Source organism: Necator americanus, chromosome II (genome assembly GCF_031761385.1).
Source record: "Necator americanus strain Aroian chromosome II, whole genome shotgun sequence".
Lineage (NCBI taxonomy): Eukaryota > Metazoa > Nematoda > Chromadorea > Rhabditida > Ancylostomatidae > Necator > Necator americanus.
This window is the reverse complement of record NC_087372.1, coordinates 31,384,227-31,397,698: the sequence shown is the minus strand read 5'-3', so window position 1 is coordinate 31,397,698 and position 13,472 is coordinate 31,384,227. Positions and strand designations below refer to the sequence as shown.

General features: G+C 39.6%; 2 protein-coding genes across 2 annotated transcripts; both read left to right on the top strand.

Moving 5' to 3' along the window:
- Positions 1-7,358: 7,358 nt before the first annotated feature.
- Positions 7,359-7,919, top strand: RB195_020066 (uncharacterized protein; the record flags this gene model as incomplete). The annotated part of the gene is made up of 1 exon (XM_064188204.1): positions 7,359-7,919. One exon carries the CDS (start codon positions 7,359-7,361, stop codon positions 7,917-7,919), a length of 561 nt encoding a protein of 186 aa, XP_064044085.1.
- A 1,659-nt stretch (positions 7,920-9,578) lies between these two features.
- RB195_020065 (uncharacterized protein) lies at positions 9,579-9,830 on the top strand (the record flags this gene model as incomplete). The annotated part of the gene is made up of 1 exon (XM_064188203.1): positions 9,579-9,830. The coding sequence occupies one exon, from the start codon at positions 9,579-9,581 to the stop codon at positions 9,828-9,830; it is 252 nt and encodes an 83-aa protein (XP_064044084.1).
- Between the last annotated feature and the right edge of the window lie 3,642 nt (positions 9,831-13,472).

Sequence of the window (13,472 nt, the reverse complement as noted above, 5' to 3'; positions counted from 1 at the left end):
TATTTCCTGGATAATGCTTACTTTATAGTTTTTCTGCAGTTTTTATGCTGTTAACGTAAGACGTTAATAACAAAGTGAGTTTTTTTTTGAAAGAAAAATGAAGGAGCTGTCTATGCGTAGAGATAATTATGACCTCGTTACCGTTCATGTCAAAATGTTTTGGCACACCTATATTGTATATACCGTAATTCTTCGGATAATGTGGGCTTGATAGTGAAACCTTTCACTGTTCCGCTTCCATGATTGGAACGTTCTCGTGTTTCACAGACAAATCTCCTTTGATATTGATGAGATGTTGGAAAAAAGAAGCCTTCAGGAACGTGAGAGTCTACTGAAGGATAAAGAGCATTCATAGAATTGGCAATCAAACAGAGGGCACAATAATGGGGTATATAGTTTTTATTCAACTATCCACTATGAATAAAGAAAGGCTTAATTAAGTTACAAACAAGGAAAATATGTAAATAAGAAGAAATATAAAAAGCACTTCAGGATTATAAGATGAAATTTTTTGTAAACATCAAAATATTTCAGTCACGGAAGCGGATCAATCGAAATATTGCTGTAAATTTTTTGCTGGACAAAGACAGTGTACTAGCAAGATGAAAAAATTTTAGGATGTTCGGATAGAAATGCCACTTTCGTAGTTTCCTTCAGGAAGAAATTTCGCGGAATAATTTCACAATAGTGTGTGGTGTTTTTTTTTGCTTACCATTTTCTTGTGTTTATTCTTATCTTTTTGTTTTGTTTACTTTGTTGTACTTTTAATAGGAGAAAATTCCAGAAAGTATTGGAAAAGAAAAGAAACAGATCGTGCGCACCTGTACGTTCGACGACTCCAAGCAGGATAAAAAATCTATAGTAGAAATACTTTTTAAAAAATTCCACACTCTTCATCTTCTTGGGTACCGTATACAAACCACAACATTTACTGAGATCAGATCACACACAAAGGACACTTCAGTGTTGTAAAGGAAGTAAATAGGAATCTTAGAAGATAGAACAGCAAAATTAACCAGGAATGAACTGAAGTATCCAAGGAATGTGCATACTAACAAAAACAGATATAGGAAAAACATGAGATAATCATATTAGGCATAAGAAGAAGAAAAGAAGAAGAAGAGATTATGAAGACTACATATAAGCGATAAATCAAAATCCGTTCTTCGTATGTTCTGCTTGAGATGTACTTAGGGCTCTTTATATTTTTTTTCTCTCCCTCTAATCAGGAAGAGGTTTCGGTTGAATTTTGCCGTGCCACGCGGGTCTTTTGTGGTTGTCCGTTGTTACACGACGATACGAGATGCACCTACTATTTATTACCTTAGACGTGGGTAATTAAACCGATCCACTACGTTATCATACATGTAAGCTACATAGATATATATGAAGAAGCTTGAGGTCGTACAGAAAGGAGTATGATTTTCGGTGACTAGTGACACAGAAGGGATACACAAAACCCGATGCTGACTAGGCGGAATGATATGGAAGAAAGGATATAATAAACGGGAACTTAGGTAAGCTTAGCAGCTTCCTTGATGTATACATTTGGCGTAAGACAGGAGGTAAAGCCATCACCCCAGGAATTTGAGGTGGTACGAATTTCAGGTGTAGTATTCGTATACGGGATCGTAGATTATGGAGAGGGGAGTGATTCCGTCCATTTCTCCGTATCAGTGGAAACGGACAATCCCGGAATGCTGTTTCCTACGACGTCCTCAATTGCAGCGCGCCACCCTTGCGCCGCCCAACGCTTGTGATTCGTCCGAATGGGTTTTCGACGAATCGCAGGCGGGGTTGGGTTGAGCGGAGCGCAAACGTTGCGCATTGCAACATAAGCCGCCATAAGAAACAGCATTCCAGGGTCGTCCTTTTCCACTGATACAGGGAGAAATGGACGGGATCACTCCCTCTACATAATCTACGATCCCGTATACGAATACTACACCTGAAATTCGTACCATCTCAGATTCGTTGGGTGATGTCTCTAACAAAAATTGTATTATAGTATTAACAGTATTTGTAGCACAAGCATCCGATGCGTATGACTTGATGCGTATAAACAAAGGAAAGACGACCAAAGGCGACTGGCCTATGAAGCGATGTCGACCCTCGGCTTATATACCCTTCTTCCAGAAGTGCTCGCATTGTTAGATGGGAATATCGGCTGCTTTTCCTCGTGCACTCTTTACTTGATCGAAATTTCCATTTTGCTCTCATGACACCTTTTACAGCGTCCCGTCTTTTAATCGAACTTAACGATTCGTGCTCTCATGCTGCTTCAAACCGTCTGCTCCTTTGTTCGTCGCTTCATCCTGCTTGTAAAACAATCGCACTTCGCACTCGAGTCGTAAATTCCTACTTCTTGACATCATTCGTTCCCACACCATTTCATCTATCATCAAAAATTCGTCAAGGAGAAGAAAGAAGATGAAATTTTGATTTAATTCACAGAATTACTTCAAAAGACCTTACATATTTTTTGATTTTTTTCTATTCCTTTCTTTTTCCCAACTTTTTCTTGTTTTCTATGCAATAAGTTGTAAACGTTGGAAGGAAATGCAACGGAAGCGAACTATTTGGTTTCGTGCCAAAAAATAAGGAGAAATCGAGAAAAAAATCGAGAAAAAGAAATAGGAAACATTCAATGATATGTAGGGTCTTTTGAAGTAATTCTGTGAATTACATCAAAATTTCATCGAGTCAACGGTAGAATTTCCCAGAACTTTTTACGGACAAGTAGTGGAAATTGGAGCACAGCTCTCACGAGTCCGTTCCATCAAAATAAATACTACTACTCTTAGATAAGTACTAAGTGACTGCGCCAACTCTAAAGAATGAGAACGGAACTGCAGTAATGGTTGGCGATCTAATCAACGTAAAAGCGGAGGAAATCCGGGCACCAAGCGCACCACACGCTGCAAAATGATCTCTTGGACTAACCGAGGGAAGCAGAAGCGGAGAAAAGGATGCACTGCACTTAATTATTTGCAACTCTATGTCTTCTTAACAGGATTACTACTGCTACCCTTTTCATTAAAGACGTTTGTGAAGACATATCAGCACATAGAAACAGTGTTCACTAATCTATTTTTTGGCTTCTAATCTCTTCGCAGCTCATGCAACATGAAGGTAACGGCGACCTTAAGGGCACCGACCGCATCACGCCGGAAATTGGCGTGTTGTGAAAACTCAGTGGAAAACAAGATGAAGTTAGGAGTGTAGATAAAGAATATGAAAGTGGTTCTACTCAATTTCCCTTAATCTCCCATTCTTTGGAAAAAAAAGGAGAAAACGGGAAACACTGTTTGTTCCTGCGAGGTACTTTAGAACGCTCCATCCTTATGCACGCGCCGCTTTCAACTGCGACCGGCCGAACATCAATGAGGTCTCCCCAGCAGCCTATTCAAGCGGAAAGTATCGATAAACTGCCGAGAGAACAAGAACATGTACAAGGGCGGCGCGTTCTAACGTGCCTCGTAGGGACTGAGAACGTAGGTTCCCACGCCGCTATTCAGAACGATTAGGGAAAAGTGAGTGTGACCGCATCCATATTGGTTATGTATACTTCAAAATATATATTTTCCACCAGGTTTCCACATTACCTTATTTTTTATTATGATACTCTGCCACTAGGTTTCTGAAGAAATTGGAGCGTAGAGGCAATATTCATTGTTTCATTTGTTTGCGCTCTTTGTGACTAATGCTACACGTGCATGAAAACTGCTTTACTTTAAAAACCATCGTTTTTCTATTGATCTTCTTCATGTGAATTTCAAGAAGATAAAGTCGAAATTACGAGAGATTTTCAAATAACTTGAAATGCTTAAAATCGTCACTACGTGCATGATTTAGTCATAAAAAGAGTGATCTCCTTTTCAGAATCACATAACCAAAAACACGTGAAATGCAACACGTGCTAAGATAACGGCGCTATTTCCTACAACAAGTTCTATTGGAGCGTTTTTTTTTTGTTTTTCCGGGCCGTTTTTCATAGCAGTTAGGAAGAAATGGACGGATCATCCTCTTCCCCGTCACCTACGACCCCGTACAGGCCTAACCCCCAGATCCGTGGGGCGATGCTTCCAATGTGCGAAAACAAACTCTATATACAGACCGTATAACCGGAAATATTTAGATATTTAGAAATACTTATTTATACTATAAAAGGATAAAGGATAAAGTCACTTGGGATGCGCCAACGAGTTTTACTGGAATTCGTAATCGTTGAGGGTTTTAGGAACGTGTGTTGGCTTATACAATGGCTATACAGTATAGTATATATTGTAGTATAAATATACATAAACATACTTGCACAATACTTACTTTCTTATTTTACTTTTCTTACTTTTTTATTTATGTCATTATATTACTGTTTACATATTTGTTATAGTTATTATGTTATTATGTAATATATATGTTATTTTCTTGGATTTTTGCACCAAAACACTCTAGAACATTACAGACTGATTTTCTGCGGTTGTTCCTACTACATTCATGTTGAATATTATCTTCTTTTCCTTATTTATTCGTTTCTATTATTTTCGCAGGCAGAAGTGCATGGAAAAAGACATTAGCCATGGATCAGAAAATTTTTCAGCAGCACAGTATCCTCAATTGTTTTTTTTTCGAAAAACAAACAGACAAAACCCGCAATAAACGGATTCAAGAACGAATATTTGAGATGTTGACGACTTTCGTGCAAAACAAGCGAATAACGCCAATATTGGAGAATTTCTACCAGATTAAGAAAGAATTCACTTGTTATTCCACCACTACCACCACTATAGTTGTAATGTAGTGATTAGATCGCAATATTTCACTGCTGCATTAGTTTTAATAAATAAATTCGAAATAAATACTGGGCGCTTTTCAGCTGATGCTACGACATAAATTTCTAGAATCTATTTGGAAATACCGCTGTTGAACAGTCGAATCTTGGAAGAAATCTAGGAGCAGCGTGTGGAGAAATCTGAATGAATACACTCCCCGGTCCCAAGCATATAAGTATTGGAGCAATCTGACATCGTTCTAGTTCTATGAATGGTTAAAAAACGAACGTCTCCAACATATTTTTGCCGTTTTGTGCGGAACTTCTAGGACCTCATGAAATGTAAAATTTTTGCGTGAAATGGTAGAAAACATGGCTACATTTTGGTACTCGAACATTGCAGGATTTTGACTTATCTTCAAGAATGCTGCAGAATGTTCTTAACGATTCCGTCAATCATTTATTCAAGCTCAATTTCATCAGTGTTTACCTTCTCTCCATTCCCTATTCAGTTTGGTTTTTGCAATGGATTCGACCGAGCTCGTTAGGAACTGGAAAAGTCACGTACATATACATGAGATGTTTTTTCCCTCGGACATGAAGTTCTTGATTTCACTGTCGATATTAGCCAAATTCTCTTAGTGGTTCTTTTTTTTATTTCCGAACAGAATTTGATTGGAAAGAGAAGTCGCGCAGCGCACTCGCTGGCATCGTTTCTTTAGACATTTGAAAGCAGCATACCACGAATCTGACGTAGTGAGGGAAACCGCTGGACAAGCTAAAGATGGGGTTGTGGATTACTGGATTGGGGGTGGTGCCGCTCATCTATTCCTAATCCTTGTAAAAGAAACGGCATGAAAGACTCCGTTTTTCACGACGATTTCTGCTGCAAAGCGTCACCTTTGCATACGCGCCGCATTCAGCTGCGCAACGGTCGGAAGTCAGTGAGTTCTCTTCAATTACCTATTCAAGTGAAACCAGTGAAAAGGTTGGTGAGGAGACCAAAACATATACATGGAGGAACATTTTAGCGTTTCTAGAAGGAAATAAAGCGGTTCTCACGACGTTTTTTGGGTGAGCGGAACCACCCCTGATCCCGCAATCTACAACCCCATCTCTAGCTTTTCCGTTGGATTCCCTCACCACGTCAGATTCGTGGTATTCTGCCTCTAAACAATGTTCATGTCTATAAACTATAGCAGGAAGAACGAAACAATTTACGATATATACATATGTTAATAAGTGCAGAAAGAAAGGAAGGACAAACGTGCATGGCTCTAAAAAAGTTGACAGAGTCTTTGTTTTTACAGATAGAGTTGAAGTACAGCGGAGGAAAATTTTGTTCAATTCCAGAACCTGTAGGCGGGTGTAGTGTAGCGGTTAGAGGTTCCGCTTCCTGCACAATCGATCGGAGGTTCGAATCCGCCCTAGTGCTCACCAAGCCTTTCATCCCTCCGGGGTCGATAAATTGGTACCAGACTTGTCGGGGAGGATAAAAACACTGACTTGACACATCGGCTAGCCACCGCAGGTTATTGTATGGGCCAGATACACGTTCGTAAACCTCAAACGATTCTGATTGAATTGAAGTGAACGTGGGGACGCATCCGAAGCGGATTGATTAACGCCAGAGACTTTACTTTTATCCTTTATCCAGAAGCTGAGTGCAAGTAATTCAGACCAAATAAGGGCGAAGAAGGAGTGGATCTTTAGTTTGGTAGTTGAAAGGAGCTGAAAAAAGCAAGGGCCTCGAAAACTAAATTTTTCCAGAAGTTGTTTGTTCGGGGAAATCGAAAATCTGTGTAATTGTTAGTGGCTACAATCCAGAAGGCACAACAATTAACAATTCGGTTTCGTTACGGTAAACTACATTGTCGACCTGAGGTACTCGGGTCACTCGGTATTGATCGTCAGTTCACAAAAGACGCAAAATTTCTCAGGATATGGGACATGGATTCTCTGCGAGTTGTTGCTGTAGATCGAGAAACTTGGGGAAAGATATGTTCACAGGACGACACTCTGCTCAGCTCCGAGAAGATGCCGACAACTTCGTCAGTGAGTGCGTCAGTGGGGAATCAAGTGATAAAAGAAATAATCACAGTTTTCCGCCTCAGGATCTGCTCTCTCCGTTTTAAGGAATCATTTATTAATTTATAAAAAATGCCACAAAATGGATTGCAGTCACAGAACCCCAACGAGGAGTGTGGATGACAATTGTACAAAGGACATCCAGAAAGTGCGTCGTCGTACTTTTGCTAATAATGCCAGAGTGTACGTATATAATCATTCTTGCTAGTGAGATTTTCTTTTCATAAGAAAAAAAAAGCAAGAAAAAGCACACCGTTTCCACGCCTTGATTAAACAATTATGTTTTTAAGATCCTTTCAATAAGTGTCTGGTACATGTGGTGCGAAGAAAAGAAGATCCTGCAGCACGTAATCAAGCTCCGCTCCCGTATGAAGGCAATAAATCTTCTGCAAAAAGGGATTGATAGGCTTTTTTTAATAAAAAAAAGTCCATAATGGTATACAAGCTCATTTTATTTAGCACCACTCTATGTTTTATCCTCTTAAGCTTCATAAAGTGGATGAAAGATACAGTGCCTGGTGTTAGTCAGTTGTTTGGATGCGCCAAGTTTCCTATCTCTGAAGATTGGAACAGCGACTTCGGCGTGGAAATCTTCATTGTGCATGCATACGTTAGGTTCCTCCACAACGGTCCACCGCCTGATAATGGTGTAGAAGTACTGGGTGTCGAATGGCGATGCACAGTGGAGTTACGTCCTTCGGAAAACAATATTCATGAAGAAAGATCCTCATTGGTGGACGCGAAAATTGTCATTGACACGACTCACGCGGAGATCGACCACCTACACACCGATGGGGGGTGTCTGCGTGACGACTCGGTACTATTATACCATTCTTTTGTAGTGTCTTTGATCACCGTCTTCTTTGTGCAAAAATACGACTCATCCACTCAAAGTGAAAGAATATCTGATAGCGGCGATAAAGAAGTCTTATACGACGACTGCGTACTCGATGACTCTTTCTCGAAACCCGATTGGCATATCGAAGAGAACCCAAACCTAGACCAAGAAGAAGGAGAACGTGCTGATGGTGACGAGGGGATATCAGCAAATAATGATTGACTTTTTGCATGATTTCATCTAGAGCGAACGAGAAGTGTCTAGGCTGTTCCGTTTGTCGTGTCCCATTGTCTTACTTCTGTCTTATTTCATTTACCACTTAAAATGATAATATACCATGCCGCTAGTGTTCGAACTATGGCAGTACTTCGTTTATTCATGCCATCAATCAGGCGAACGGACTTTCCTAGTACTACAATGGCACGAGGTGCGTGAAGAAGGCGATCTCCGTGAAGCGAATGAAAAGAAGTGTCGAAAAAAGCTAACTACATTGACCTCGAGCAAAGCTGAAACATTTTGATCGGTCTCCAGACGACGATTACAATACTTGGTCGGTCGTTGATCAGTGAGGAAGAAAGCCCAGTTATTCGCCGCGCGTACTTTTCTTACCGATGTTTGATGAGCCAGTACAAAATAATCCATATTAAAACCCCGGATTGTTAGTCGCATTTGATTAGCAATTTTTCATGAGTTGGCACATGATAATCAAAAACTGCATCATTCTATAATGATCAAGATATATAATAACGGACTTATTCTGTCACGTGTGTGTGTCAGTCACGAAATTCGAAAAGTCCACCGGCGTCGGGTTGGCGTGCTGGCTCCAGACATATATATAGATAGGGGTATATATATATATATATATATATATATATATATATATATATATATATATATATATATATATATATATATATATAAAAATATATAGGGTCCACCGGCATCGGATTGGTGCATGACGCAAATGATAGATGGTTGCAGCCGTTTCATAGCCGTGGTCCCTGCATGCTTTGCTTTTCACCTTTATGACTCCTCCGCGTGCCTTTTTCCTTCTTCGTTTTTTTTTGTAGCATGCCGTTCTCAGAAAGTGGAAACACGCGTGCAAACAGCTGCTTAAATAGTAGCATATGTCTTTCACGTCATTTTATGCTGAAACATCATTCTTTGATAACTATTTATAGGAAACAGGAGGAAAACCCATACTTCGCGTGATACTTTTAAATTTTGTCTATAATATATTGATAGGGAGTGTTTGAAGCTGAAGCTCGAATGTTCTCCAGATGTAGAACTGACGCGTTTAGAAAGAAGACTATGAAATCTTTCGCTTTTAGTTATAATATAAAAAAGGAAGAAAGATTGTTAAAGATATACAAGTCCAATTTCATAGAACTAATAACACTAATATTAATTTTCGTTGATCAGTGAAGGCGAGCGAAGCAAACACCACAGAAAGTCTGGAGTCCGGCTTTAGCTGGACGCTCAGACTGGTTTAAAATAACATGCATCAGTGAGATTCCTCTATACTTTCTAGGATCCGTAATGTGAAGAGTTCTTGTCTAGGAGAATTGCGTCTATGAACTTCAACAGTTTCTTTTTACGAAAACAGAAAAGCAAAAATCATTTCTAGAGTTAATATCGCATCTCTCATTATTAACACATTTCAGCGACAGACACTTGCAGACACAAATTAGCACCAATAACAATGCAGTAGTACCCACTGATATCTCATACTTTGCCTTTCTCCGTTTGATCATAACTAGGGCGTCCTTCTATCTAATTATCTACTTGGACGCTTTGCTAACGCTGTGTTTTACGCCAGAAAACTAAAGCACATGAGCTGAAAGAAGGTGAGCCGGTCTTCACAACTCCGACTTAGGAGCAATGTCCCGTCCTCTCGACCCAGCGGAATATATATCGAAAGCAAAGTATAGATGGGCCGGTCACATTATGAGAAGAATCGACGATAGATGGACTAAAAGAACGTTAGAGTGGATCCCAAGAGATGCTCAACGCCCTCAAGGGAGGCCTCGAACGAGATGTGGTGATGTGTTCGCTGCACGGATGGACCAGCTGAGAGCTCGGCTGAAGGACCTCGTCAACATCGCTCACGAAACATGGAAACATGTTGGATGACAATAGCGAGGGGAAGAAACGAGTAGAAAAAATACTGGGTCCTGCACGTTCAGTGAATACGTTATCTGTTTATCCAATTATTTAAGTATCTAAGTAAATGATAAATTCAACCACTGACTTTTAACTTCGGAAAAGATAAAAAGGTGAATATTAGTCAAATATTCGATGTATTATGTTGCTCACAAGAGAAAAGAAAGGATTCTCACATTTTTGCAGTTTCATTCTCAGAATAAAAATCTCCCAAAATACGATTACAAGCTACTACTAGCTACTAACAGCTGCTAAAAGCTATAGAATTCATTGTGAAAAACAAGAAATAATGAGTATATATATTGCCGGAGGGAATCAGCACTGCAAATCAGTTCTTCGTAACGTACGTAGGAAATGTTGTTTTTCAGTACAGCAACTTAATTTGGGGATGAGAGTTGTTTTGATGAGTAAATCTTGAAGGAAGAACTATAGTCGGCTCACTACTGTGATTTCAGAATAATATAGCGTACAATTCAAGATAATAATATAGAGTTGAGCAAGAAAAATAGTTGCTGACCTTCCCAAGAGAGTTTTGTTAAAGGGACTTGTGATTAGTGACAGAAAACTGTTTAAAGCTCTGAAATTTGTGAAACGTTCGAAGTTACATATATAAATAACCATCAACAGCATCAACGGAATAATGGCGAGAAAAGACAAGGAATGTTGAGGCGGATGGAAAATGGGAGGAAGAGCAAATACGTAAATAAAAAGAAGTTCAACAAGAGCGTCGCAAACTTCAAAAAATTTCGAGGGGCCAACACAATGAGATTTAAGACCACCTATTTTTTTTTACCTCCTATTTTCTTGGGCAACAATCCCAGTAATGTAATTCGTTGAGAAGATCCAGAAGATCATAGAAAAAACATAAAACACAACTGTGAAACAGGGTAAATGGGGCAAAAAACGATGTCGTTTTGCATAGAAATTGGATTCGCAGGAAAAGCCATTGCTGGGAAAATATTTTCCGTCAGATCATCCTCAACCCAAAGCACAACACGAGTTTTTAAATAAAAACAGTTATGCATTTATCCTGGCAAATAAGGAATGGCTCAAAATCTCTAAGTGAAAAATCAGAGACGCCTCTAAATATTGACGAACGCTACGCATCCTTGGAAAATTGGATGGATGTGTGCCAATAAAAGGATGGAATAATAGATACGACAGATAGGCCGGGGGAAAATTCAATTAAAGGGACTCTTCGTGAACCGCCCCCAACAAATCCTCAGAGGCGGTTCGTAAGTGAAAGAGTTCCTCGTTATTTACAATAAATCTTAGCACAGCGATGTACCGTTAAAGAAATATTATAAAACACCGTCTAGACTCTTTTTTTTTATCCATTCGACACCATCAAACGAGGATTTTTAAGTGTGAGCTGGTTTTGAAATTAATATGATTCTGACATGAAACAAATTAGGAACGTTAAGCTTGTCACTCTCTTATACTCTTGCACTTTGCTCCAGTGAAAAATGTCCAAGAACTTTGCGGAAACTGATGTTATTGAATATGCAAGAAAAAGTTAATTATTTTTATGGTGCACATGGAAACTGTTTCATTGTAGGAAGAATTTATGAAAGAAGTAAAAAAGCTCTAAACATTTCTGATGATAAATTCAAAATTTGGAAAAAATGGCTTTATTTCGCTACAGGACGATAAATGTAAAAGTAAATACTCCTTAATTTAGTAAACATATTTCTGGAGAATCTTTTTAATGGAACAGCAAACACATAGGCAATTTTCAATCCAGTTCGGCACTGGAAACAATAAAATCAGTTAGTAAAATTTGCCCCAGTTACAAACCGTAAGGGAACAGTGACTTAGCATAAAAAGGCGGGGAATGTTGGCCGCACCTTCTAGATATCAAAATGTAAAAGAGAACAATGTATGTTTTGGAATTTTTGAGGTTTCATACTACTTCATGAACTGTACAAACGTGAATGAGAGAACTGTTCCCCACACTCGTACGTATTTGTAAAATGCAGTAAATAAAAAGAAAAACATGCTAAAAACAAAAAACACAGAACAGTATCTGAATAGTTGTTACTTAAAAGGATTATAAAAAAAGGTGATGTGCACGACGTTGATCAATCCGTTCAGAATGCACCTATACGTCCTACTTAAACACAGAATCCCTTGAGATTTGTGAATATGTATGTGGATATAAATACGTGAATATCAAGGTTTTGCTGATTATGGTTATCGATTAACGAGGAAAGTACCGGTGATTAGCTCCATGTTATGCCATCACTAATTTTTTTTAGAAACAAAAAAAGGAAAAACAACATGTTTTCAAACTACGGAGATCGGCGGCGACGGCGCAAAGCGGAAACTTCAGGGAAAATGTAGAGTTTGGATTGTCGATTACGGAAACGAGCGCTCAATTCCCCTTAGTCGTCCTAAAAAAATACAGCGTGGGAACCGCTCCAACTCCTATGTCGAAGTGCGTCAGAACACGCACCACCTTGTACACCTTCCGGACCTCTTAGCAGCCTAATTACTGGTTTTACTTGAATCCGCTGCAGAGGGAACCCTCATTAAAGGCATCACCGGGCGAATCTGGGGTAGTGAGTTCAGGTGAGTTATGCCTATACGGGGTCGTAGATTATGGAGAGAAGGGTGATTCGGTCCATTTTTTCCTAATTGCCGTAAAAAAACGGACCGGAAGATACGGCACATGCAAATGACTGGCGCGCTCCAGTCGAACTCGTTGTGGAAAATAGCGCCCCGATACGCTCGAAGCATAACCCAGCTGCCCAGCTGAAACCCCCTCCCCCCAAGATTCGTAGGGTAATACCTTTAATCGTCGACCGCTCGCTCATAGACACTTCGCGTGCACGTACGGAACCGACTTCGTAGGAAGGAACGCTCTCTACGACGTTTTTTACAACGAGCACGGGAAGATGAGCGGAGCCATGCTCGTTTCACGCTGAACTCGATGTTCCTCCTGAGGTCTTCATAGCATGCCATTTTAATGAAAAACAATGGAGTGCGTGACATTGGTGAATCCTTTCGGGATGTGACCACGCGTCCGACTTCAATTCAAAATCGTTTCAGGCTTACGAAAATGTGCGGCAGCTTTAAAATTACTAACGTGGGCAAGTTCATATATTAAGGCAGTGTTTTTCTCCTTCTAGACAATTCTCGTACCAATTTATCATCCCAGAAGATCCAAAGGCGGTGTGGTTCTTGTGTAGCAGTGAGAAGAACCTGTTATATAATACCATAGGTTAGAGTATCCGACACCAAGAAATAACTGAACTCTTTTTATAGTCGATTTTGCACTTTTTTAAAAATTTTTGTCGCTAATCTGACTCTGTTATAAAGTTTCGGATGCGTCCTGAGGGGAAAACTTCTTAACGGAAAAATTGTTGAGTTGGATAGGCGGAATAAATAGGTTCGATCCTCGATCCATAGAACGCCTCCTTTTGGCGATTGCGTTACCCTTTTTCACTTTCTTTCGGACACAAAACCCCCTCGAAAAATCCTACCACATTTCTTTTTTCCACCACGAAAAATTGGACAATAAATGCGTTTCCTGCGGACGTATTTTTGCTTACATGTTGCCATGGTGACGGCTTGGTGAGGATCTCATGCAGATTACGCTCACAAACTCGT